This window comes from Oryzias latipes, chromosome 15 (assembly GCF_002234675.1).
Source record: "Oryzias latipes chromosome 15, ASM223467v1".
NCBI classification, from domain to species: Eukaryota; Metazoa; Chordata; class Actinopteri; order Beloniformes; family Adrianichthyidae; genus Oryzias; species Oryzias latipes.
Window position 1 is genome coordinate 8,985,003 of NC_019873.2, and position 27,945 is coordinate 9,012,947.

General features: G+C 40.3%; 1 protein-coding gene across 1 annotated transcript; it reads right to left on the reverse strand.

Moving 5' to 3' along the window:
* Positions 1–12: 12 nt before the first annotated feature.
* Positions 13–27,945, reverse strand: slc1a4 (solute carrier family 1 member 4). The gene is made up of 8 exons (XM_023963265.1): positions 27,095–27,945; positions 20,752–20,794; positions 16,762–16,827; positions 10,805–10,971; positions 10,490–10,723; positions 6,525–6,719; positions 6,323–6,457; positions 13–5,035 (listed from the first exon to the last, which is right to left on the reverse strand). Exons 1-8 carry the CDS (start codon positions 27,631–27,633, stop codon positions 4,801–4,803), a joined length of 1,614 nt encoding a protein of 537 aa, XP_023819033.1. The 5' UTR covers positions 27,634–27,945; the 3' UTR covers positions 13–4,800.

A 27,945-nucleotide genomic window follows, 5' to 3' on the forward strand; every position in this document is an offset into this window, starting at 1 on the left:
TTGACTCATCACTGAGAACAAAAATCATCTTTAATGTTGGCAGAAAAGCAAAACTAACAGCAAAGAGAGCATTAATAAAACTGACATGACACGGATCACAGAGAAACAGCACAATGCTGTAACAACTGATTGATAGGAGCAGGTACACTGTACACAAAACTGGGTTAAAAGTACAAACAGTACAAACATAAGTAAATGCAAAAACATATTCTGATTACATCTGTTCCATCAGCCTGTTTGAACAGATGTAACTCACTTCACAGGGTCTTTAGAACAATGACGAAAGATGACTGAAGATACTTTAGATGGTGTAAAACAATAACAAAATCCAGATCAAAGTCTTCAGTTTTTGATGCCAGACTCAGACTTTCTACCATCCGACCTTCACAAAAAAGAAAGGTGTAATTTTCTGCCTTTAAGGCCGTCTTTCAGTTCCTGACGTTCTCTCAGATTCCATATTTCAATTCCTAATGTGATGTGTTCTTAAGAAAGCTGTGAAGTCTAGGAGCTGTTCAGAAACGAAAGCAACAGTTGGACTCGCGAGAATGTTACTAGGGTTGAAGATATGAGACGGCTGTGGCTATTTTAGAGAAAAAGGTGTTGTGCAAAGTATGCCACATGTTCTCACAGACTTCAAACTGAGTCTTGCAGATCACGATAGATAATTAACATTCTCAGTCAGCTTGATTCTTAACATCTATCCAATGTTTCAGTTTTTCCACTTATTTTAATGCTTTTTTTTAATGGCTTAAAGTTTTAGTATTTTGAAGTAAGTTTACTCTTGCTATTTGTACAAATTATTTTGAGTTTAACCTACATTTTAAATGGAGTTTGTGCAACATTCACCTTGTGCCAATTCAGTTTGACCATATCCATATTCCTTTTTCTCATAGATTTGTCTGTAGCTGGTAAAAGCCAAAATAATAAAAATCCAACTTGTTTTGCATCAAGAACTAAAGATTCTTAAATATGGATTGACTCACACGATTTAGGAACATCAAAGTGGCTTGAATCATCTCTGTCCTTTTTTTGCATTCATGACCTCAGCAGAACCGCACTGCTGTCAGATGAATGGCTGAGTAACTCTTGTCAGCAAACAACCAGAGCCAACAATAATATGAGAAAATCCCTCTTCATCAAAACAAAACATGAAAACTGAGGGAAGTGCAAGAAAAAATGTTAATCTTCTGTCATACCACAAACATGAACCGATCCATTTATAAAATGTATGAAATGTTTTAAGACAGGATTGGATATTTTCAAGCAAACCACTTCCCTTTACTTGACTTTTTTTACAGCAGAAGACCTGGGCACGCACAGTGAAATCATCTGCTAAAGCAGACCCAACACATCATCGTGAGCTTCTCCGACACGTAACAGCAACAAAACAAAAGTTTCCTCACAGAAAGGTTCCACAAAGCCAAGCGCTGGAAATCCCTGCTCGACTCTCAGGTGGAGTAACCGATCAAATAATTCCAAAAATGATACCATTTTTTCTGTGGTGTAATCACAGACATGCCACTAGAGGGCAGCAATGGCTTCAATGTCAGTTCTGTAAAAGTGTAAACCAGGTGAGATTTGGCACAAAGCAGTCCCCCAAGAGTGTGAGGACATCAATTATGGCAACAGGTGTGATTAAACAGACAGTCTGTGGAGATTATTCTGCTTTTTAAAAATCTGACTCTTGATTATGAGGACTGAACAAAAATGTGCAGTATGAGTCGGGATAGAAAACAAAGAATGTGAGGTGGATCAAGCACTGCTTTGCATGACTCTAGGCCACTACGAACAGTGTTAAAAAGTGAGACGGAAATATTAAGAAGTATATTCTAATATTCATTTGTAAGCTTTCAGTTAATACTTTTTCATATGTCTGTGCAAGGCCCTAAAAAAATGGAGAAATCCGACTAAAATCAGTTATGATTTTGGTCCAGTGTTCGACCATAACAAGACATAATTCTGATAACAAACATCCATTCTTTCATTTTAAATACTCTCTTCATCCTGTTTGCATTGCAGCTTTCATCAACCAAAGATGGTACCATCGCAAAACCACACCGAAACAAGCAACCACACTCACTCCTAAAGGTGTTCAAACCCACCAATCACACGAAGATGATCAGACATTCTTTGGAGTGTGGGAAGAAGCTGGAGTACACTGAGAAAACCCAAGCGTGCATCAGAAGAACATGCAAACACCAAGACCAATGCGCCTTGCTGGGAAGCAATCATGCTTCTGAATTAAATTTGAATGTAGCATCTCAACAGTTTTTCTTCTTTTAACTAAAAATCCTTTTTTCATTGTTGTTCTGTCTTATTAGACCTTTAAAAAAAAAGTCAGATAAACCTTGGTAAAGTGTTAGCTAACGATAACAACATGAACTCTTTACAGCAGACAGAGTTCAACAACTAAAAAGATAGACCAGAAAAGACAAAAAATAAATTTTGGGTTCTTTTTGCTGTAGCTGTTGCTAATGTGTCATGTGGTGGACGTTGCAAGTTAACTGGGACATGGCAGCTTATTAGCTTAACACATCTCAGCTATGACGTTTTTCTTTAAGTCAATGCTGCCTGCAGCTTCAATTGTTACTTTTATCTTACTTTTCAACTTTAGCTGCACCGGCTAAAGAGTTAGCCGAAGACTAGAGTTTGAAAAAGGGGATTGTCTGGATACAAGTCAAAACAAAGCAACAATGCAACAGCAAGGGGCCCGATGCTGAAGGTCTGAAGTCGGAAGGTCTGAAGTCCAGGTAAATGCAGAGGGTTGTGTCAGGAAGGGTATCCGACATAAATCCAATGCCCAATAAAACGTATGAATCAAAAATTTCCTGTAACCACTCCTGATAGTAACAACATAGCAGCAGCTATTCAAAAGAAGTGGATAACCTAGATCAATGCATCAGTCAATCACAGTGACTGTTAAGCTACTTTCACACCGCTCTCTGTAATGCATGCTCAAGTGGCTACTTTCAATGAAAAATCTATGTAAACTTGCGTTCACACGTAGCGACGCACACTTTTAAGAATGTTTTCAGGCTCTACATACAAAACACACAGCCACAGAAGGTATGTTGAAAGTTAAACATCAGAGACGTGGATAAGGTAGTGATGTACAGATGGCGTCCCTTTTAATTCACGGAAGTATCAACTGTTTGACCATAGATGAGAAATTGATAGTTGTAGTTTGTACCTGAACTTAATTCTCTGACACCAAGTCGTTCATATGCCGGAATAGAGCTGTGAAAGAAAAACCTGGAGCCATTTTGCACCAAGCCTCTTCCTACTGTAGGTGGCGCACATCTCCAGTATGGAGTGGCGTCAGTCAAGTGTGAACGCCATGTGGCAAAATGCACGTTCATCGCGTTCTTGAAAGCGCGTCTCATGCCCAGTGTGAACATATTTTTATTCTCAATTACCGGTCACCATATTTACTTTTGGAGGACCGGCATGAAGCCTACAATCAACACAGAATCATAAACCTAGTTAGCTAGTAGCAGCACACTGACATTTCTTTAGGCTCTCATTAGTTTGTTAGCAAACACTCACCCAAATGTGACTTCATGCACACTCATATTTAAACCAATACAACAAATGAACGTTGAAGTAGGCTAGCACAGCACGTCATTATACCAACATGCGCAAAGTTGTGAAGGCAGTACTATTATTAAATAATAGTATAACCATTTCCAGTGTGGGAGAAAGTTTTCCGTGTGTGAAGCTAACGTTAGCAGCCAAGTGAAAACCGGAGCAATTTGTTTTCTGGTTAAAAGGGAAACATTCAACATTGCATTGACTTTGTTGAAATCTAGTTATAAAATAGGAGAAAAGTAGACAAAAAAAGTCAATGCAAACAAATTCAGGCTGACTTTATAAAGGGAAGGGTGGGGCAACAGCTGGCTGCCATCATTTGTAAACTTGTAAAACACTGATGAACAGGCAGCAAATATTGATTTTCCCAATTGTTTTGTGGCTTTGGAGACTCGGAAACCAGTGGTTTTGACTTCATTCAAATATTATGTTATCATGAACAGGTTTTCACACATCAGAACCACATTGTTTCTGCCTTCAAAGTGCTCCACAGCATTTACTGCTTTGTCCTAAATATTTTATGAGGAGAAAATTTAAAAAAAAATAAAAACCAATTTGACACCCTCCCTGTCATTTACCAGCTTTGACATCGACTGCCAACAGTCAGCAAAAAAAGCCAACATAATCTTTAGGCATGACTGTAGATGGTAACAAAAAAAATGACAAAAAAGCTGTAACAAATGGCTAATTACACAAAGAAGTCAAAACTGAACACTTCCTTCTTCCTTCTAAAATCAAACGATGGAATGTATAATATAGTTAGAACAGACAGTGTAAAGACAGTGTAAAGCTTTTCCAGGACATTGTTGACTTCCCAGGGATCGGCTGTCAACTCTCAATGCTCCTTTTTTTCTTTTGCTGTCTCAAGATAAATAGAAAGAAGTAGACTACCACAAAAAACAGAACTCCAGCTTTTATGGGAATGTTTTTGTCTAGACACAGTTTAAAGTTTTTCCTTTGAATTTATAGCAAAATGCCTAAAAGGGGTTTAAAAACGTAAGGTACAACCGATAAATTATTATCTGAAGGGATCACTTTTTTTACATATTTTTTTAAACCCTATCCTCAATAAAATAGTTGTATCTGTGGCCACTATCTAATTTTTAGAAAGGCCGTTCTTTCTCACAGCGGTGATGAACAGGCGCTCTATCATCACAACTGTTGCAAGTTAAATGGTCGGGGCAAATAAAAGGAAACAAAGTCTGGTTGTGTTCACAGGACAGATTCTATAGCCTCCGGCGTGACCTCTAAGAATTTGGTTTGCCGCATGACAAGCGGCGATGTCTCCTCCTCTGCCTGGGCGTTGGCCACCACGTCCACCCTGACCTCCGCCAGCTCCTCCTCCGGCTGCTTCTGCTGCTTTTTCGCTTCCTGCTCGTTGATGTGGTGGAGGATTCCTGCGCCCAAAGCGTCGCCCTCCACGTTCACAACCGTGGTTGTGCGATCTCTGTAGAGGTGAAGACAAATGGAAATGGTGGTTTATCTTCAGAGAACATCTCAAACAATCGTTTCTGCGTTGTACTTCCATAGGGTAAACACTATCTGGACATACTAATATATTTTGAGCAACAAAATAATCAGATGGAGCACATGAGTTAGTGCTTAGATATTTAATTAAAGGAGAGTTTTGAAAATGTTTTAAAAGCTTACAGGAGCAACCATGTGACCTATTGTTTTATATTTTCTTTTCTTCCCTGAGTGTTTCCCTCTTTTGCTCTATTTTGATGGATAAAATTTGAGAAACGTCTAAATTCTGAAACACCATCTCACTATAGCCAACTCTAGAGATTACAGTCATTTTTCATCTATCGTAAAAGTGTTCCCAGTAGTCTTTTCATTATGATTATGCTGCTTATAGGCAGAATCCAAAAACCTGTGTCACTTTCTAGGACACAGTTTCTGCAGAGCGGCAGCAGTTCATTAGAAATTTTCTTCTTAGTTGTCGGACTGTTAGTGTGAAGCATAACTTTTTATCTCACATCAACATAACTTTAATGAAATACAATGCAATTTAAAGTTAAAGTAGTTGTCCTGTTTATAAATGTTCTGTCAAATTTGAGACCTGGGCAGATCCTCATTTTTGTCTTCAAACACATAAGTGCCCTCAGAAAGCTGTGTCATATGTCTTTCACCTTTGAAGATAATTTGAAAAAAAAAATAAAAACTAAAAACTTTATATAGTTTTTAGACAGCTTATAATCTTCTGTGGCTGCTATAACTAATACTAGCTCTTTTGGCCCCAAAAAAGTTCGAGGCAAAGTTTCCACACTCTGAAACGTCTGTAGGTCAGTGAGCAAAAGTTTATCAAAAGTTTACAGAGAAGGTCTTTGTCCCTGACATGACTGTTTGACATGATCTGTTGATGAAATGATGTTTCGTCATGTGGGAAAAATACAAAACACTCTCTGTTTAAAAGTTTCAAAGTTAAAGTCTGCTTGGTGGTCGGCCATTCTTTAGCCTGACCAGAGGATCACAACAGCTCTTTGTTCTTTGTAAATAAATAAAATGTTGATAATTTTGCTATAAAATAAGTTGGTTTTGTCTCAGAAAAGCAAGAATTGACCTTATTCTGCTAATTTCTGCTAACTGCTAATTCACATGTGATTTTGTTGCTGTTTGCTCTGGAAAATGTGTCAAACTGTTTCATGAGACCCCAGTTTACTGAACTGCTGGAGATATGTGTGCAAAGATTATCAGCCTTGTTTGTTTTATCACTACGTGAGACTTTACGCACACAATCCAGTCAACAGCCAGCATGAGGGAAAGGTCGTTCGTCGGCAGACCGATGGCCTCGAGGATGATGGCGATGGTGATGATGCCGCCGGCGGGGATGCCTGCCGCTCCGACACTGGACGCGGTAGCTGTCACTCTGGTGACAACAACAGCTAGTCAAATATGACCCCTTTCATAATCATACTTTCTGTGAATGAACTCACAGGATGGTGAAGATCTGTCCAGCGTTTAGTTCTATGTTGTTGAGCTGAGCGATGAAGACAGCAGCGATGCACTGGAAGATGGCCGCTCCATCCATGTTTACGGTGGCGCCGATGGGCAGGATGAAACGACTAATGCGCTTGTCCACGCCATTGTTTTCCTCCACACACTTAATCATGGAGGGGAGAGTTGCTGAACTGAGGAGAGAAAGGGGAGGAATGCAGAATGTTGGTATAAAGCTGACATATGAACCCCCCTGACAACTCTCGCTTATCACCGTTTGTCTTGATCATAGACTGTCTACAGAGATATTCATGTGGAGCCTCTGCCTGTTTATGCCCAGATCAAAAAGAAAGAACATTAGCCGCAGACTGAAAACTGCTGTTATCTGAAAAGAAGTGAAAGCCTGTCAGACTGAAGCTTGTTTTGAGCTTAGTAAGATCCATTAAATGACCCACTCTGATCATCTTTTGAGCTATTTTAAAAGCCTTCCCAGAGGTCAAATCAATAAACCTGTGTTATCTTCTAGGACATAGTTTCTGCAGAGCGGCAGTAGTTCATTAGAAATTAACCTCTGAGTTGTGGGCGGGACTGTTGGCATCGAGCATCCCGTCCCCCCTTCCCTTCACCTATAACTGAACACTCAGTTTACACGCTCTCCCGCTAGCTTACAGCCCTTCACAACTCTAACCTAACATTACTGGTGCATCTGAAAAAGTAAAAATAGTGGAGCTATCCAGCCGTACAGTTTAGATTCAGATGTCAGCTCAGACAAAGAAAACAAAGACGAACATGGATCTATTTGTCTACAAGTGGACAAGTGGATGCATCGGAATGGAGCGGAGCAGGGAGCTTTCTACGTTTGTAGAATCTTTTTCAAATGGCATTTTTTATCTGCTCCTGATCCACAACAATTTGAACAAGATTGCAGAAATGTAATTTTTAGCTAAATTTTATCTATATATGCCCTCCATCGTGAGAAAAATGCCGCAAGAACACGTTCTAAAAAACACCAAAACACACTTTTCATCAGAGTGGGTCTTTAAAGTCACAATCATCACTATTTTGACAAGATTTGATTTCACTTATCTCTAGTTGTAAACTAGCCTCACCCCCTCGTGTGGCCACTCAGTATTGATTTTTTCAGTATCACCCATTGACTGTAAATGAGAAGTGGACTGAGTGACCCCTCCCCCTGGCGTTCCAAACAGGAAGTACCCGCTGGCTCCAAGAAGCCAAAATCCCGTAGACTTCTATGGAGGAACAAACAGCAGTTACCCAGTCATTCTATTATTTAAAATACCGTAATTTCCGGACTAAAAGCCGCTATTTTTTTCCTGCGCTTACAGCCCTGCGGCTTATTCAGTGACGCGGTTAATTTATAGATTTAATTTGCGGCCACCATGTACGTACTTTCAGACTCAGTGAATGGTTTGGATTCTCTATCTAACACCAAGCACAAGGCATTTATTTTTCAACACACCTCTAAGCAGCCAAACAGCATGGACTTGACTTCAGGTCTTAGACACTTCAGTCATGGTTCAACAAAACGAAACACGCATGCCCGGCCGCATCCCAGAATCCTTTGGTGCCATTAGACCCAACGTGCACGTGATTGCCATTACAGTATGATGCAGCTTTCAAGTTAAAAGCAATCGTTAAAAGCAGCGTGAAAAAATCCACCATCACCAACGGGTTTGGAAAAGCTGGTCAGCTGCTTGACCGAGAGACCAGCGCATGCTCAGGAGTGAATTTACCTCTGAGTCATAGTGACTCGGCTGGCTGCACGTAAATATGTGGGAATAACATCAGCCTTTATTTTGTCGGGACACGACTGGAAACACAAATCCACGTGATCGTTTTTACGGTTCCTAAGGACTGAGTGGAATTTTGCTTTGAAAAGCTCACAGCCTCCGTGTGAGCTGGAGACATCTTCTCCTGCTGATTGAGCTGCGGGGCCGATGGCAGTCTGATGGCTCCCACACGTAACAACGCATCCGCCCCTCATACACAAAACGTACAGTATTAAGTCCGATTGCTTTGCACAGACACGATTTGCTCCTTCCACCGGCGCAATGGGGGCGAAGTGCTCCTCCTTGAAGCCACCCTGGCCAGGGGTGTCGGAGTAGATAGGAAGGGGAGACAAGGAGCGCGCGGGGCGAGCGCGGAGCGCAGAGGCGTCCGCGGAGCGCAGAGGCTTCTGACTTCTGACGCACGCGCCGCACTGAGGCGCGCGTATCGCGCTGAGGCGCGGGCTTTTCAGTCGCCGCTGCTTTATTTTACCGGTGTGTTTTTTTAACCAGCCCTGTTACTCCCATAACGCTGCCGCGACACAAGCGGAAGGAGAGCTGTTCCCGTTCACCCCTCCATGCACTGCTGATACTTGCTCATTCTTAAACACGTACAACAGTATGGCGAGCCGGGCGTTGGCCCCGCCTTTAGCCCCTAAGACTCATGGGAAATGGGGAATCGCGGATGTAAATTTCCTCATCATAACTGAGGGATGTAATGTTGATTATATGGTTACTGTTTGTAATTTTATGTATGATACCTAGATTGTCAATAAATAAAAAAAAAAATGAAATAAAAACACCATAACTGAGGAACTTGTGAACAGAATAGACGTCCGTGCTGTTTGACAGATGTTGACATACTCAAATACATGAGCCTGAGGCAAAGCTGATTCCACCCACAGTGAGCTGATGAATTGCACTGCTCTGGGATTCAGGACGTGATTTGTCAAGATGACAATGTCACCTAACACATGTGCGGCTTGTACTCTGACGCGGCTTGTGTATGTATTAAAGAAATTAAACACGTGAAAATGGGTGGGTGCGGCTTGTAATCGGGTGCGCTTTGTAGTCCGGAATTTACGGTACCCTTTCTTCTTTTGCTCCTTTTTTTAACATATTCTTTATAATCCCGCATGTTTTCTCTGATATTTTTTCCATAGTGCAAGTTATTCAAGTTATAACTGACCAATTTAGATGCCTCAATAAAATTATGTTATCCTATGATGAACTTGGTCTTTAAACAGGCTCACTCCTGATTAGCAAGAGTGGTTGCCATAGAGACACTGACTCAGGCCAATTCAGGCCAATTACTGCTTACGGACTTTGTCTGGCCCCGATATAGCAACTTCCATATCACAAATAATTTCAGCTGAATTGACTTCATTTGGTCTGAGCCAATAGTATGCGATTTTCTATGTATGACGTCACACTCACTCATTCCAGATCTCAGATATAGTAAATGGTATCACCCTTTCCCCACCAGTCATTCTTTTTATTCACTCTAACAGACACCAGTGATCTGGTGAATTTGTTGTCAACTTGTTGAGATCTATTTATTCAACAACATTAAAAGCAAATCAGCTATAAAAAAACAAAACTGTAAAACTAAGAAATTCAAAAAGGGATCGCAGTTGAATTAGGTAGAAGTTGTAGAAAAGTCAGCAAATAAAAGTCTGTTTTCATTTAGCTCTTATCAAAGACACAAAGTTTAGCCAAATCGATCAATTTACTACTTTGGAAAAAGAATAGAACATGCTGAACCAAAGTAAGGACTAATTTCTCCGAACTCTTGACCTTTGACACATGAGTTGCGTTGGAAAATATCCAGAGTGCTGGAAAGTTACAAAAGTCAACCCAACTGAAATATAAATGTCACTTTGTCAGAGTGTTTGTGATCCAACAGTTGTAACAGAGTCCAACATCTGGTGTCTTCTGAAATGGCAGTTTCAGAAAACTGTCAGAATTAGCATATCAAACAACATTAAAAACATATAAATGCAAAACTACATGATGAAAGGAACCAAAGCAATTTTGTTTACGACAGAATTAAGCCCAGTTACAAAAATGTAGGGGGGAAAAAATACCCCTATAGGGGTAGGGGAAGAATTGAGGCCTGAGTTTGTGATCATTTGAAATAGTATCTTTCTAATGAAAGTTGTGATGTGGCTGTTCACCTGGAGCATGTAGCAAAGGCAGTCGTGAATGGCGTGATGAGGCCAGACAGGAAGCTGAAAGGGTTCTTCCGCGTAAAACCAAAGTAGATGAGGGGGAGGACAATGCCTCCATGGATGACGTGACCCAGGATTGAGGCAAAAATGTATTTTCCAAGGCTGGTAACCAGAAGAACGACATCCTCCATCTCCACAATCTTACTGCCCACAAGAAACATGATACCAAAGGGGATGTACCTGAGAGACGTGAGAGATCCACATTCAGCAGGACAGAACTGGAAAACTGTTGGAGCAGAAAAGGCATCTATCTTTACTTACCACATGATCCAGGACACCAGCACCATAGTGGCTTCGTTGAATGCGTTGAAAAAACGAATGAGCTCCTCCCCCTCCTCTCCCAGCTTACGCAACGCCACGCCAAAGACCATGGCAAACAGCACCAGGCCCAGAATGTTCATGCCGTCAGCTTCAGTACCATAAGGGACCTGAAATATACAACCAATTTAAACTGAAAGACTGAAAAAAAGATGGTAGAAGCAGAGATGCCATAGTTCTGTTTAAAGCCAACCGTATTTTCAACCGATTTGTGGGGAAAGTGAATTGTTGCATCCCAACTGCATACCAGTTTGGTAAGTTTCAAATACATATTGTGCTATTGTTTTTTTTACATTACACCTGGCTAAGTATGAGCCAACTGAAAGATTTTTCACCACTGTTACTCATTTGAAAATTAAAAAAAAGTTTTTCTGAATTTTCTGCTCTATGTTTTGTTTCTCTGAAACAAAACCTTGACCCAAAAATCAAGGCCGGAACTGTAGGGAAAGTGGTTTGTAGCATCCCTAGTAAACAGAAATATTGGAAAACCTTCAAGAACTCGGAACTGTTACTGCCTCATGTCAAAGTCGTACAAAAGTCTGTCATGACCTGACCCAAACCTCAAAACTTTGTGAAACAGAACAGCAAACCATCCCAGTTTACACTCAACATCCATGGACTAAAGAACCAGGAATGCAGGCGTTTACAAAAAAGTTTGTTGTCAAACTCAAACCAAGGCTTTTTTCAGGTCATTTAACATTTTCTCTTGTTCAGTCATGTTGATGAGCTTGGAGTGGGGCCTTTATTATTACAAAGAGAGCCTATATAGTCCATGGTGGTTCTGACAATGACTCTCACTATTGAGGGCATGTCTGTGGGAGAGGAAGGACTCGATGAACTGGATGATGGAGACGGACAAGTGCAAATCCTGAGCTCAGGCCTTTCCTATTGTGCGTGGCTCTCCCACAGCTTTACCAGCTTCATCCCCGACCCCGCGCAGACGGTCCATTATGAAACAACATTAACAAGACTGTCAGGCCGGTAGAAATGGTCACCATCCTTTCACTGAAAGGTTCTCCTCTTCTGGATCAGCAAACAATAAAGCGCAAGTTGATAGTTGTAGACAAATCAATGAATATTTATTTACAGGGACTTTATTGCAAAGTGCAGAACAGGTTAAATCTGACCTACTCCCATCATCTTTTAATGTATTGTAAAAGTGTTCCCAGTGGTCTTTTAAAGATGATTTCCTTTTTTTAGGCAAAATCAGACAACCTGTGTTGTCTTCTAGGACATAGTTTCTGCAGAGCGGCAGTAGTTCATTAGAAATTCACCTCTGAGTTGAAGGCAGGACTATGAGCTGTAAGTAAGCCTGCCCTGACTTCCCATCATCCCTTTGTTTACACTCTCTCCTGCTAGCTTACAGCCCTAACATTACCGGTATAATAAAAATGGCGAGCAATATTTTTGTCTGCTCCTGGCTCACAACCATTTGAATAAAAAAATTATTAAAAAATACAGTTTGAATCTAAATTTAATTTATTTGTCATCGTGAGAAAAATGCCACACAAACATGTCAAAACCATCCCGAATCAACATTTTCCTCATAGTGGGTCTTAAAAAACTTTTAAACAGCAGCAAACGTGTCTTCTCCTAATTTTTTTTTCTTATTTTCTTTTTATTGCCATTTTAACACACAGTTGAAACATACAAGAAAAAGGCAGAAGGACAGTGGAAATGGGTCCCTGTTGGTGGGCAGAGGGTAAAGTGCCAATTTCTGCTTGGGCCCCTCCCTTGTGAAACATACACTAGAATTGTCCAACATTTTGTGTCTTTTAACATGGATCACTCCTTTTACTCGGCCTGAACTGAAAAAAGAAAAAACTGCTGTGCCTGGAAAAATAAAAGGTAGATTCCCATTTTTTCTTTTTCCTCCCCTCTCTTTTCTTAAATTAAGAAACATGATCTATTTATAGGAAGTTAGATTCATTCATCTCCGTGTTGTCACTCTAAAGCTCTTCTGAACTTTGTTAGCTTCTCCTTGGCACGTTGCGTTGACCCGTCTCCATGGTGATGCTACTTCCAGCTGCTCTGCCACTGTCACGCTGGTGCCCGCTTTTGCCGTCACTCTTGCTTGGACTTCCCGCTGTTTCAGATCCTCCACTGCCTCCTCTGCTTTTTCGTAGATCCTCATGATTTCATTTCCATTGGGCTCGCGTCTTTGTGACAGCATTTGGAACCGAATGCCTTTTTCTTTCAGCGCCGCTTTGACAGGACCATACGCCTTACGTCTCTCCATGATTTCAGTCGCATAGTCATTGTCAAAATAGTCATCTGCCGTTTATTAGTATCTTCTGCTGCCAGGCTTTGCAAAGAACCAGCTCTTTGAAGTAGGTACTGTAAAAAGTTCATTATTATTGATCTTGGCGTGGCCGTGGCGGCGGGTTGTTGGATTTGCAGCTCTGTTTCCTCCGGCAGGGACAGGCGTTTATCAAACTGCTGTCTCACAAAGTTGATGACGGACCCCCCTTCTTTTTCTTCAGGGACACCGTAAATACATATATTATTTCTTCTGGAGCAACTTTCCAAACCAACAACTTGCATTCTTGCATTTTTCTTTCCCCCACCCTCAAAAGCATTTCTTTCATCTCCGAGCCGACTGACTCCTGATCAGTTATCCGCATTTGTGCCTCTGCTATCTCCATATTTTGATTTTGCAGTTTTTGAAGAATATTTTCTCTAAAATTCGCAAGGTCGCACTTTTTCTGTTTTTGGTTTCTTGTCTCACTTTTCTGCACATCATTGGACTAAGTTGGAATTACTATTTCAAATTGATCAAGGAGTGTTTTTCTTTTCAACCAAAGATAAACTTATTTACTAATTTAGTTTTGGAATAATGTATTTTTTAACCCTTGTGCTATCTTAGATGACCCCACCCTTACATTGACGTGTTCTCCCTACCATGACAAAGGTGGATAAAGGTGGAAAGATTTCATGTAATCCATGGGAACCAGTGAGGTTCACAAATCATTGAAGAAAAAAGGTTCAGAGAACTGTCTAGTGGGTCTAGATGACCCAACTCCCAATGTTACTGTGTCTAGGGTAGCACAAGGTTGCAGGATTAACATCTATTTCCTCTGGGAGGCATTCCCCACTTGACCCTCCTTGAAGGCGCCCTGGAGTACGTGCTCGAGCCTTTCAGCTCCTTCAACAAGCTCAGCTCTCCTCCAGTTTGGAAACCCTTTGGAACTTAATATATACAAAAAATCAAATCCCTCCATGAAGTCAAACCAGTACTAATAATGCTAAACAAAATTGTTTTTATTTCATTTGTCATCTCATAAATGCTGGTATGCGGGCCTACTGAGCTGGAATGTTTGTTCCAAAGTGAAATTTGTCCACTTGAACGTAGTGTTTGATATTCTTATATCATTTTTCTTCTGTGTTTTCCAGTTTACCCATGGGGAGGACTTAAAGTTATTTAACCCCATTGAAACAGACTCCCCGTGTAGCAAAAACACACCAAGCAACGTTCTGACATGAGTGTCTTTGTGGGAGCTTTGGTGGAAAAAGTCTTCAGAACCCACCTATGAGCATTTAGTCTGGTATCACTTCCAAACACCAGCTTTAAACAACAACAAAAAAGGGATTCGTTCAAAGACATTCTGTCTAAATTGTACTTGTTTGCTTGTGTTTTACGTTTTGGAGAAGATGGGTTCACAGGTAAATAAATCTATTTTGTTTCTTAGTGAAGAAAATTTTAATTTGACTAAATGGTTTTAAAAATGCAGCCCAACTGAAGCTACATACACACCAAGCATTTGAAACATGTTCAAGAATGCTTGTTAACCCATGGCAGGGAGGGGCTTCTTCTGCTTTTTCTTTACTGTTTATTAGAGTTTGTCTGCCACCTACAGTTGGAGGGGGCTTGGTGCGAACTCCTGAAGTGGTGCAAAGCATTTTGGGCACAAAACGGAAATGCAAATGTAAGCGTCCTTGCGATGGCGGATATGGATTACCATCATGTCAGAAGAGTGGCTTTGGTTTATCTTTATTTGAAAAACAAACACAGACATCATTAGGCTCGTCGCCGTGTCTGGGTTCACCAGATAAACATGATACACTCTGCATGTCAAAGCGGTCCTTTGAGGGTTCCACGATTCTCTTCTTGGCCACAATCATGAGCCACTCCTTCTTTAACATCTCAGGTAGCTTGCTTTCGAGGGACTTGGTCATCAATGGGTTTTTAAGTGCACCTATATCACCCAGCTCAATTAGATCATGTAAAGCTTTTTCATCCACTCTTATGAGATTCACAATCTTTTTTTGGTTGATGACCTTTAATTGAAGGCAATGCTTAGAGATCCCCAACAATTTCCAAAGCTATAGCAGTTTTATTCCCAAATCGGTTCTCCAGTGTTCTGAAAAGTTCTCCTGAAGTTCTGCATGTTGACAAATGAAGATCCTTTGCAATCTTTTATTCTAAGCTATCTAGTAGCTGAAATTTGCGAACATCCTTGGAACCAGTAGGCTCTCCCTGTGCTTGGAGCACTTCCCAGTCCCTTTTCCAGCTCTGAAAGTGTCTTTTACAGCCATCACACCTTGGAAGGGCAGTTGGTTTCAGCTTTATAGCTGGTACTTAATGGCAGGAAGTTACCGTTCGGATCACTTCTTGTTCAGCTTTAGATTGAATTTAACCAGCCTTTATTTTTATTATATTTTATTATATTTAAGTTTATTTAAGTTTCCCTGCAAATCGGAGTCCCTGATTGGTAAAAGTTTCACCTTGGTTTAACCTTAAATAATGGCGTTCATTGGCTCCGCGTTTTGTCCATGGAGCCTGAAAACAGTTGTAAAGACCTCCGTAGCTCCATGTGAACGCAATAGTTTTGAACGTGGAAGCCTGAAATGGGAGTTTACATGCATTTTTAAAGACATTTTAATCAAAGTGGCTGCTTGAAGAGGTGCTGCTGAGGGCCGTGTGAAAATAGCTTAAGGAGGCCTTCTACTGGAACACTTCAACTGAGATCAAAGGTTTTGATTCTATTGCGACTTGAGGACACATTCAGAAAAGACTTTCAGCACTATATGGTGCTGATAGCATTAATCTCCTGTTGTCTTTACAAGCTTCTCTCTGACCCATAACGGATGTAAAAACTGAATGTAGATGTTCAAATTGATCTGTAATAACACAAATAGACATTAGGTGGCAGCGTGAGTTATTCACTTCGGCTGGAGCAGAGGTAGCATGCTATCTTCCACATATTGCTGAGATTTTCTTTATATTTTCAGTCACTTTTGCAGAATAACAGGGACATAATACCCACCACCACTCAGGGCTTTGGCTTCATTGTTTACAATTTCTCAATGACCGTAACTTTTCAACCGATTAATGTAATTCCAGCGGATTCTGAAGTGGAGAAAAGCAGCCTTGTGCTGACATGCATTTAAAGTAGTGAAGTTTTTACGCAATCGATGTAAATCAGCTGACTCTGTTGCAAAGAGAGAGAGAGACAACGAACAGACAGGAGCTGAGCTATAGAGGGGCAAGAGCAAAAAGCTTTGACCCCTCTTGTCCCCCCCCCCCCCCCCCCCCCCCAAAAGTTTTTGAGTCAATATTAGTATAGTTATTGACAAAGATTAAGAAACCATCAATGCAAACTTCTTTAAGCATTACAAATATAATAAAAGCATTTTTTTAAATAAAATACAACAATGTTAACAATAAAACTGGTCAAAAAATGATCTAGTCTCGCCCTGCCAACAGACTGTTGTTTTGAACACCCAAACAGCACCACTAAGTTTGAAGCTCCAAAAAAAAAAAACTGTCACAAAAACTTCACTTCAAACAGCTTTCTTTTTAAAACATACACTCAACAGTAATTTCTTCTCATGTCATGTAGAAAAGTAAAAAACACAAAATCTGACTCTTCATGCTTTGAGCAGTTTTGTGTACCTACCTTTTGGTAAATGGTTGTCCCGTTGGTGTTGTTACCCAGAGAAACCATCTTATAGTCAGTGGCATACTGAAAAGGAAAGAAAAACAATGTTTTTGTGTTTCCAGTTATCTTGTTAATGTTAACATGCCCAACATGAGTTATTGCATTCTTTGGCTTCAGATTTTGTCAATAAATTCATCTCACAGTGAGATCTGCATATGTAAATAAATATTTCAAAGGGGGACATAAATGTATTGCCATGCTGTTCTTTTAGTACTAAAGTGACAGGAGTGTGGAATGCATTAAAACTGTCCTCTTGACCGTCAATCAAATCAGAAAAATCATTTAAACCTTTAAAAATCCAGCAGGCACAGATCACTCATGTGTGTTTAGCTTTTAAAATCTCCTGATACTTTCTTAACCCTTGTGCTATCTTAGATGACCCCACCCTTACATTGATGTGTTCTCCCTACCATGACAAAGGTGGATAAAGGTGGAAAGATTTCATGTAATCCATGGACACCAGTGAAGATCACAAATCATTGAAGAAAAAAGGTTCAGAGCACTGTCTAGTGGGTCTAGATCAGTGTTTTTCAACCTTTTTTGAGCCACGGCACACTTTAACCTTGACAAAAATCCCGCGGCACACTAGCATCCAAAAAAATAGATAAATAAAAAAAAAAGAAAAAGCTCAGTCTGTATTGATCTACAGCCGCTCTGCAATCTCACATGCATTTTTGTGATAATTGTTGCAGAAAACGCTGGAAGCTGCAGCTGTTTTTTCTAAAATATGTATTAAAAAGTAAGTCAAAAGATTCAAAAACTGTTTGATGTGTGTTCGTTGTTTTAAGACGTTAAGAGGAAAGACTCATTGTGCGCTAAGACAGTCACTTTACTGCATCATGGGAGATGTAGTGCCTGTAATCCGCAGACCGCAGAAAGTCCAGCGTCATTGTTTGAGCTTCATGGTTTTGTTCACTTGTTCCAGTCTGATACCAGAATCTGTGGAAAGCTACACCGCTAAAGACGAGCTTTAGCTGGTATTTTTGTTAGAACAGAGAGACTTTTTTGCGCTAAATCGAAACAAGGAAGTGAATACCTTAACCACTTCTGATTTGTTCAGACTGATGACATTTGATTAAGCCTTCAAGAATGATTGGTGGAGACAGTTAAAGGGGCGGGACTTTTCCTTACACAGTTATAGCTGCAGCTAAATCGCGGTATCCCGTTATTCTTATCAAAATGTCTTTAATAGAATCATATAAACACAAAGAAAAAATAATTTTATGATATTTCATATTCTTAACTTCTCAGTGTTTTATCAGGGCCTGTTTGGATGAACAAAGAGCTGATTTCCTGGAGATGGTAATTGCTTTTAGATCAGTTAATGAGGGCAATTTCTCACGGCACACTTGACCATCTCCCACGGCACACTAGTGTGCCGCGGCACACTGGTTGAAAAACACTGGTCTAGATGACCCAACTCCCAATGTTAAAGTGCCTAGGATAGCACAAGGATTACACTCCTTTTCCCACCAAACAAGTCAACTGGTCTCCGTGGAAACACGAAACACGTTTTGTTTTGTACTCTTTTTAAATATCCATTTTTATGCATTCCTTTTGCTTATGTACCCTTTTTTAGCAATTCTTTTATTGCATAGTAATGAAATTAAAAAAAATATTTTTTAATATTTTTTTCATTTTATTTTTTTAAAGAATATGTAGCAGTTGAGGTGAAATTTACTGCATTGTTTACCTGAATTCGTTTTCTTTTTTTAAAAAAAGCACATCTTAATTAACCGATTTTGCCTTTTTTAAGTTGCTTTATCAGTGTTAAATTAAAACTGAAGTCAGCTCCAATGTATATCTTATAAATTACAAGATTTATTAAGAAACCCTGCCTTATTTGTGCTGTATTCCTCATTGAAGCAAAGTGAACCACGATCTGAAGACCCTCGAAGGGTTAAAGCAGCCTGCCTTCATTCAGGACTTGTCTTTATTCACCACAAAACACCACAGAAAGGCCTCCAGAGACTGAGGAACTCTACTGCTAAAACCAAAACTCCAGATGCTTTTTAACTGCTCTCATTTGGATTGTTTTTTTTTAGTGTGTGATTTGTAAAAACATGCTAAATGTGCTGTTATTCTACAGCAACAGCCTTTATATGGACCAGTGAAGTTCTTAGTACAGAAACCATGACTGGACCGAGCTTCGTGGTTTCAAATGAAAGTCTGGCAGATTCCTGCATCTGCACAGACGCTGGTATTGGAAGTTTTCATTTCACACCATCATGTGGCTGCTTGTCACTTTGCGCAGATCTTCCCTCTGCTCTGTTTTCTTGGTTTTAATCCACACTTGAACCCTTTCCAGCGGGGCTCTGGCAGTGTGGAGAGCCAGCGCCGACTGAACTCTGTGAACCCACCGCACTTTGTTTTCCCCATCGGTCTGTGAGAAAGTAAGTCGGTTTATAATTAACAGGGACTTTTGGAGTTAGAGGTAAATGGTTTGGTTGCTTAGACAGTCCACAATGACTGGAAGAGTCTGCCTATCTGGGTCTGTGTGCACAGGCGCTCATATCGCAGCACATCCAAATATTGAATTTTCCTGGTTCTTTCCTTTAATGCTCAACAATCATAATTCTAAGAAGTGGAGCGGGTTGTGTTTGAGAGTAACCAGTTGAAATGGGTTGCCAGGCTCTCTAGAATGGAATGGATTCACCATGGTAACGCCAAGAAAAAGAGGTGGTCTCAGTGCTGCACATTCAGAGGCATTAGGAAGCCATCAGTGTTCCATCCAGGCTTCATGTTCTTGAAAATAAATTCTGATCAGAAATCTGCACAGGACATGGGTGATGAAGAAAACAGAAGTGGTGCTTGAATGTCATTTTGTTAGTGGGATGCAAAACATTCGTTTGAGATAAAGGGTTGTCATGGATTTCACCTGGAAGAATCCTGAAGGGATTGCATGGAATATTCCACAAACTGTGGACGGTAAAATCAAATAGTTCCCAGGACTATCACCAAGAAAGAACCCGAGGCTCCGGACCCACAGGGGGCTCTCATACCCCTCCACCTCTCCAGTTAAAGAAAAACCAATGGTTTTCATTTTAAAAAATAACTGTAAGGTGAAACGTAAGGAAGTAGTAAAGTAGAAAAAAGGCAAGTCTACAAACTCAAACTTTTTTCAACTCATTCAGAAACAGTTGAATGGCTGAATGTCAACATGAAGTTTAATACAGATAATTAGAGTACAGACCGAAAGTTTGGACACACCTTCCCATTCAAATGAATGGGAAGGTGTGTCTATCTCTAGGTTGACGTCTAGCAATGGGCGGCACCCACCAGGAGCGAAAGGCGGAGCCTCAGAGATCAAGGCGTCTTATTTCTGGGTAGGTGGAGAGCTCAGAAAAAAACTCATATTTACTAAAAATGTGTTCTTTTATGTGCCAAAGGTAATATATTAACATATACATAGTTTTTTTTTTACTATAAAAGGCTTAAGAAAAGCATGATATAGGCTCTTTAATGCTGACACTACAACAGCTACATTTGGTGCATTGAGATGATCCTGTGTGAGACAGGGTGTCTTTTATTTTGAAAGGAAGTCATGTGAACCTCTGTCTAAAATTGAAAAAAAAAGTCTATTTTCTCTTCATGTTTATGCTTTATTTATGCAAAAAAACTATAATTTATTTATAATTATCATAATAACAGTAACTTAAACACATATCAGTGTTTTATTTTCCTGAAAGGTGAAAAACCATTTTGTGCTTCCTCCAGGGTGGTAGACAGTGTTGGAGGTTGCAGACCCCTAACCTAGAATATCTGATTCTCATCTTTATGTGTAAATACTTATAAAAAGATCCAGAAAGGAATGTCGCCTCAGGAAAAAGAGAACGATCAACATTTTTTGACCTGTGGGAAACTGAATCCCAGTTTGTGAACAGTGACGTTTAATGTGATATAAAACAACAAAGCTGCGGGTCAGTAAAGGGGGACAAAAGCACTTACAGAACGGAAAGCAGCAGCCACCAAGTTTGCTGGGAACAAATTCCTGCAGACAAAAAAAAAAAACAATTAGAACAAAAAACTATATTAGACATATTAACAACAGAATGTATTTGTTTATATTCTGCTCAAATGAACTGTGGCATAACTGTGATAAAAGACGCTGTTAGAACAGATGAGGCTTGACTGAGACACAGTTGCATATTTCTGGCAAATACGCCTCAAATGAAAGACATTTTCATTTGAATTGAGCAAATATTTCTGCAGGAAGGACAAGTGTAAAACCTGCTCTTTTAATGCCATAAAATCAAGTCATTCAATGTCAGTGACACTGTCTCTGTTAACTCTGTTAAGTATAAAAAGTTAATTTGATTAAAAATTAGATACGTCCTTTAAAAGTATTTAACTTAAATGGGAACAGAAGTAAAGACATAATTCATGTTTCAAGGGAAACTCTCCTTTAAAATGTTGGTACATTTGTAAGGAACATGCATTTGTAGAATAGAAAACAGAACATCTAAATCTCTACTCAAGCATATTTATTTTTGATTAAACATTTTTTTCCTGCTATTTTTGACTCTTATCTAAAGACCCACTCTAATTAAAATCATGTTTTTAACATGTTTTTGTAGCGACATTTCTGGTGACGGAAGACCTATATGAAGATAGTTAAGCTTAAAATTGAGTTTCTGAGTATTTCTTTAGTCAAATTGTTGTGAATCAGAAGCAGATGACAAAATGCCATTTGAAAAAGACCTTATTTGTGATGTAAAAAATACTCTGGATGGGCCACAAGCTCCCTGCTCTGAGCTCTAGACAATGGAGAGAGGAAGGGAAGGGGGGTTGGGGCTGCTCCATGTCAACGATCCCGCCCACAATAGTAAGGCAACTTTTCTAAAGAACTACTCCTGGTCTGCAGAAACTATGACCTTGAAACAAGTTTTTTTATTTTATTTTGCATAATCCTAATTAAAAAAAAAAAAAAACAAGCTGGGAAAGATTGAAAAAATGAATCAAAAGATGGTCAAAGTGAGGCCCATCTGTGGACCCCTTCCCACAAAATGCACCATCACTTCAGAGGGAAATGGTCAGGCGAGTCCCTACTTTATGAGGACAGTTAAAGATGAAGAAGATATCTGCCTTAAGCTGAGCCTCTTCATCATTCAGTAGCATTAGGGCATCCTGAAAAACACAGATGCTGACTTTACAGGAAACCTGTTGGTCTTTTCCATTTGTTGGTTTTGTACTTTTGGAGAGTTATTGTAACTTTACAATGTGGTCTCTTGCTACATGAGCTTCAGCCCCAGCAGGCCTCCTAAAGTCCTCTCCTCCCCCTGAAGCCCCTCAGGCTTTCCCGGTCACATGAGCGAGGTGAGCATGTGGGTTTAGTCTGGACAGCAGGACTGGCTTCAATCGGGAAAGTCTGAGATCTGCTTCCTGCTCTCCATAAAACATAAAAAAGCCATCAAAAAGTCTTCTTTCAAATTAAAACAGAGGAATCTGAAATGTTTTGAAGGCATTTTTTTTTTACCCCAACAGTCACTGAAGGGAGGATTTGAAGTTACTGAAGGTTTACATGTTTGTCTTTATGCAAAGGGGAACATGTGAGGAAGAACAAATTAATATTCCAAACCTAAAGTGAAACCACCTTAAACTGTCTCTTTTTATATAAAAAGTAAAATTTAAATAAAATAACTGTGGCTAAAATTAGTTTTAATCCACACATTTTAAAAATTCTTGATTCAAATCTAAAGTAGTTGTAATCGATGCATTAACCTGTTTATTTATTTAAAGTACATAATACAGGAAATACATGTTTGCATGGATGCAATATATTAATTTAAATGGTTAAAAATAAATTAAATATTCTTAAACTTGTTTAAACAAAATGTATTTAGCAAAAACTATCATTTTTATTTGAATAGAATATGTGGTCATGGGTCATTAAAAAGCATATTCTGTTCAAAGGAGAGAGAAAAAAAAGTTTTTGTTCATCTTTAAACTGATCAGATTTAAAAAAATCCTTAGAGTACCTCAAAATTGAAGCATTTTTTAATTTGTAAATGCTGATGAAGCACTTTGTGCTCCTTAGAGCTGCTGGATTTTTCTCTCAATGCCTATTAAGGAAGCTTTTAACTCTATTTAACACATTCAAACAGGAGTTGAATCCCTTTTTGCAGGTAAAAATCAATAATGTTTTTATGTCTCACTGGGAGAAACTGTTGGCAACAAACTGCAAAAAGCAATTATTTATTTATTTTATCTTATTTTATTGCACATAGAGTCAAGGGAAACCCCCTACCTTCTGTAGCCAGCCTCTACAGTTCGCTTGAGGTACTGTAAATTTTGTTTTTGCATGCTTGGCTTAGAATTTGGAAATGAAGGGGCTTTGTTCAAACACACAGTCCAACTGTTACACAAAACCACACAGAGATGATCTGTTGTAAAAATCGCTCCTTTTAATGATGATTATGCCATTCATTTGCCAAAATAACATGGAAAGGGTGTCGTTTTCTATGACATAGTTTCTGCAGAGCAGCAGGAGTTCGTTAGAAATAAACCTCTGAGTTGCGGCGTGGAGCAACCCCAGCCGCCACTTCCCCTCTCCATTGTTGAGAGCTCAGAGCAGGGAGCTTGTGGACCGCCCAGTGTATTAATAAGCTCTTTTTCAAACAGCATATTTTCATCTTCTCCAGATTCACAACGATTTGAATTAAGAAATACTCACAAATGCAGTTTTGAGCTTTATTTTTAATACATATCCTCTATTATAATAAAATGCCGCAAGAACACGTTAAAAATACCAAAAACCCAATGTTCATCTGTGTGGGTCTTTAACTAATATAATATAGCCTTCTGTAAAACAAATAAAGCTACAACACAAAGAAATAACTCCCACAATGTTCTTGCCCATTGTAGACCACCATAGACCACTGTCTCAAACTTATCTTAACATTTTCATCTTTACCAGTTAAACAGTATGAGAAAAAGGGCTTGGTTAAAGAAAAAGAAAGATTATTTGATACTGAACTAATATTCACCTAAATATAGACGCACAAGATTGAATTTTCCACTTTTTCAACAAGTTTTTGTATTTTTCAGGCAAAACTGTCATATTTAATGTAAAAACGAATACTTTTATCAATGAAAGTTCCACTGTTTTTCAATTTAGATGACTAAGTATGTTGTAACCCAAAAAACATATTAGAGAAGAAAATTAACAAATATATTGGATTATAGATACAGAATCAAAATGTGAACTTTTGTATTTTGCCACCTGGAACTTGAGGACTAAGATTGGAAATTAATCTGTGATTACAGTACTTTGAGAAAAAATATATAACTTTAGTTGTATAAAGGGTCGATCTCACCTGAAGTCTTTTATTCATCTAGACTAGAAAGCCTAATGAACTTGCAGCTCGAAAATGTATTTGCTCTGATTTAAACATTGAAACGACGGAGGGCAGTTCCATAGGCAGCAGTCAAATGTCGACACTTTGCTGCGTTTTTCCCCCAAAGTTTGGTTTGTGCTGGCCTCCTCTGAAACCTGAAGTTTCCAACCAAGGCTCCCAGCAGGCCGCTCGGCTGCTGGTCTGATAAGGGAGGGCTGGTGAGAACGGCCCTGTTGGGTCAGATTCACGCCGCTTTTCCCTTCCTCCAAAAACGCTTCAGCAGCTGTTGGCTTTCCAAAGCCCACGCTGTGGGAACGCTTTAGGACCACCGAAGGCCACAGTGGACGACGATATTTATAGGCTGAGCCCAGCGACACAGGTCAAGCCCTCCAGTGTCTTATCAAAAAGAGTCTTCATATAATCACAAAAATTACAGACGGATTGAACCCAACAGTTTTGGTAAATTATGATGTGTTCTTCAAAATGAATTAGAAAAGTTATAATTAAACCTGAACATTCATATTTGCTAATCAGATAACACATCCAGATCTGTCCATAAACATAGACGACGGCATTGTAATGATTCATTTTAACTATTTTATCTTTAGTTTTTGTTCTTGTTTTTGTTGTCTTTTACCTCTGTTGATAAGAATCCTTCTTTTATTTTCACTTATGTCATTTGCATGTAGGAAATAAATTAAGGTTTGGCAAGGTCTTTTGTGTACAAAGACAATTCAAAAGGCTTTGTACATGACGTTAAAAGAAACATTCAAAACAAACATTAAAGGAGTGGTGGTTAAAATAAAAATGTACAGAAAGTTCATAAAAGTCATCTTAAAGTAACAGTGTGGATGTAAACTTTTGAATACAATCTAATCAAGTGCAGCTGAGAACAGGTGGGTCTTTTTAAATAAACAAATTCAGCGGATCTGAGGCTTTCTGGAAATCTGCTCCAGATCTGTGGAGCATAGAAGCTGAAAGCAGCTTCTCCATCTTTGGGTCTGACTCTAGGAACCGACAACAGATCCGATCCAGATGAGCGGAGAGGTCTCGCTCCTACATGCTGGGTCAGGAGGTCAATCGTGTCTTTCCGTGCTGAACCATTCAAAGCTTTATAAACCAACAACAGAACTTTAAAGTCTATCCTCTGGCAGACAGGCAGCCAATGAACAGACCTCGGAACTGGACTGATGTGGTCTACTTTTTAGGTCCTTGTGAGCAGCAGAGTTCTAAACCAGCTGCAGTTTCCTGGTTGATGCTTTTGGTCGTCGTGTAAAAACACGGTTACAGTCGTCAAGTGGACTGAAGATGAACGCATGAACTGGTTTCTCCAGGTCCTGCTTTGATATCAGATCTTTACACCTTGAAATATTTTTAGATAATAATCGGCTGATTCAGTGACTGTCTTTATGTGTTTATCCAAATGTAGGTCTTTATCCATCAGTAGACCCAAGTTTCTACTCCTGTTGGTGGTTTTTAAATGAGTCAATTAAAGCTCTGTCGCGATCTCCAACCGTTTCTCTTTAACCCCAAAGATAATAACCTCTGTTTTTTTTTAGTTTAGGTGGAGTAAATTGTGGCGCATCCAGTCATTTATGTTGTCGGTGTATTTAGCAAAAGCCTGTACAGGGCCACAGTCTCCTGGTGCCAATGATCTGTGTGTCATCTGCGTTTCTATGGTAACTAATGGGAGCATGCAGATGGAAATGATATAAATTATTGTAGAATTTTGGGGTCAGGAGGAGTTTTTATTTCACTTCATATGATGTTCTAAACTCCAGTGGTGGAGCAGTGGGCGCCTCTGAGGTTACAAAACTACAAGCTGCTTGATCAACATGTGAGAATAGATGGAAGGCCGCAGTCAGGAGGTCATCTGCGGGAACGTGCATTGATTCAGATGTTATCATGTCATGGATCGTTTAAACAGACTCCAAAACTCGCTTGCAACAGCACAGCCTGGACACGCAAAAGATCCAATTTCCAGCTGAAGGCACGGTGTGATGATGCATCGATTTCTATTCCTACAGTCTAATCAGATCGATCTGTCTGAAGCAAGTTGTTCATCCAATTGACCTATATCATTATTAATAGTTTCAAAATAAAATAAATGGGTTATGGTAAATAGTGTATACTTCTATAGCGCTTTTCTACCTTCCCTGAAGGCCCAAAGTGCCGTACAGTCACTCACACATTCACACACTGATGGCGGCTCCACTGCCGAACACTGGCGCCAACCTTCCACCAGAGGCAAGGTGGGGTTCAGTGTCTTACCCAAGGACACTTCGACACATGGGCGGGTAAGGCGGGAATCGAACCTGCAATCTTCCAATCGGAGGTCGACCGGCCTACCGCTGCCACCCTATTGATCTTGGAAAATAACGTTTGGATTGAGGAATGGTAGGTTTATTTTTTAATATTAAGTGACTAAGTGCATCACAGCAGACAACAAACACTTGATGCAGCAAAAGGGGATCAGTCCATCATTCCAGTTTAATGTGTGGAAATACTTTGAATTTAGCAAAGACATGTGACCATGCCATGTGCTAGAATGTTCTAAGAATGTTCCCTTTGGGTATTTTAATGTGGAAAAACATTAGTGGGCTGAACTTTGGGAAACGAAAATGTGAATGGATTTGACATGAATTCTTGTGTACCTGTTTGTTTGTAAACATATTTCATTTACACTTAATTATTTTGAAGAAAAAATCTGGTAAACTTCACCTGCACTGTTAAGCAGGTATTCATCTGAGTCTCACTGGTTTTGGCTGAAGATGTCCTGGATCCATGAGGTCAGTGAACCAGATCGTTCAAAATGAACCAAAAATTGACTAGGAATCGGATCCTTAACCAGATTATGAATCAAATCGTTGGTAAAAGGAATTGTTACACCCCTAATAAAGACTGAAACACATGAGCGTGGGTCCCGATCCACAGGTGGGGTCAGTGATGCGTACCTGGCCAGGTCCAGGAAGGAGTCGGTGGTCTCCTTGTTGCTGCTCACGCTCTCCAGCCCCAGGTTGTTGGTGTTCAGGGCTCCCGCACCCACCCCCGGTTTAATGATGAAGGCCAGCGACACCCCGATCCCCGAGGCGATCAGCGTGGTCACGAGAAAGTAGGCGACGGCGATGCCCCCCAGCTTCCCCAGCGAGCGGGTATCCAGGCTGGCAGCGCCGGACACGAGGCTGCAGACCACCAGGGGAAGGATGATCATCTTCAGCATGCGGAGCAGCATTTCTCCGGGGAAGGCGAAGTAGGTCATCTGCGCTCTGTTCAAATTCATGTTGCGGACAACCATCCCGAGCCCCACGCCCAGCAGCACCCCGGACACGGTCAGGATCACCAGCAGGTTCCTCCTCAGGAACTCCATCAGCCTCCGCCTGCAGCCGCTCTCCCTGCTCCTCTCCTCGGCCGTCTCCTCGCTCCTCTCCAGGATCCGGGCGGTGGACTCGGAGCTGGGCATGGCGTGTCCGTTGATCTCGCTGGCTTTCCCCATCTTCAACTTCTTTTATTCCGCTAGCTTTTCCTTGTCAGACGTGAGAAGCAGCGTGGGTTGAAGGCACACACTCACACGCGCGTCTGCGCACGCACTCCGCCTGGACAGGGCTGCTCCGGCGCACAGACTGAGCGCGCAGCGCGGCCAGCCAATGGAGGATGAGCGACGACACAAAACGCCAGTGGAACATGCGCACAAAGACTGAGGCTTTCGAGCAGGGGCAAATGATGCAAGAATGAGGAGGATTGCCAGGGGTCTCTGCTCCTGCAGGGACTGAATGGAGGCAGAAGAAAGGGGGTCCTCAAACTGGGC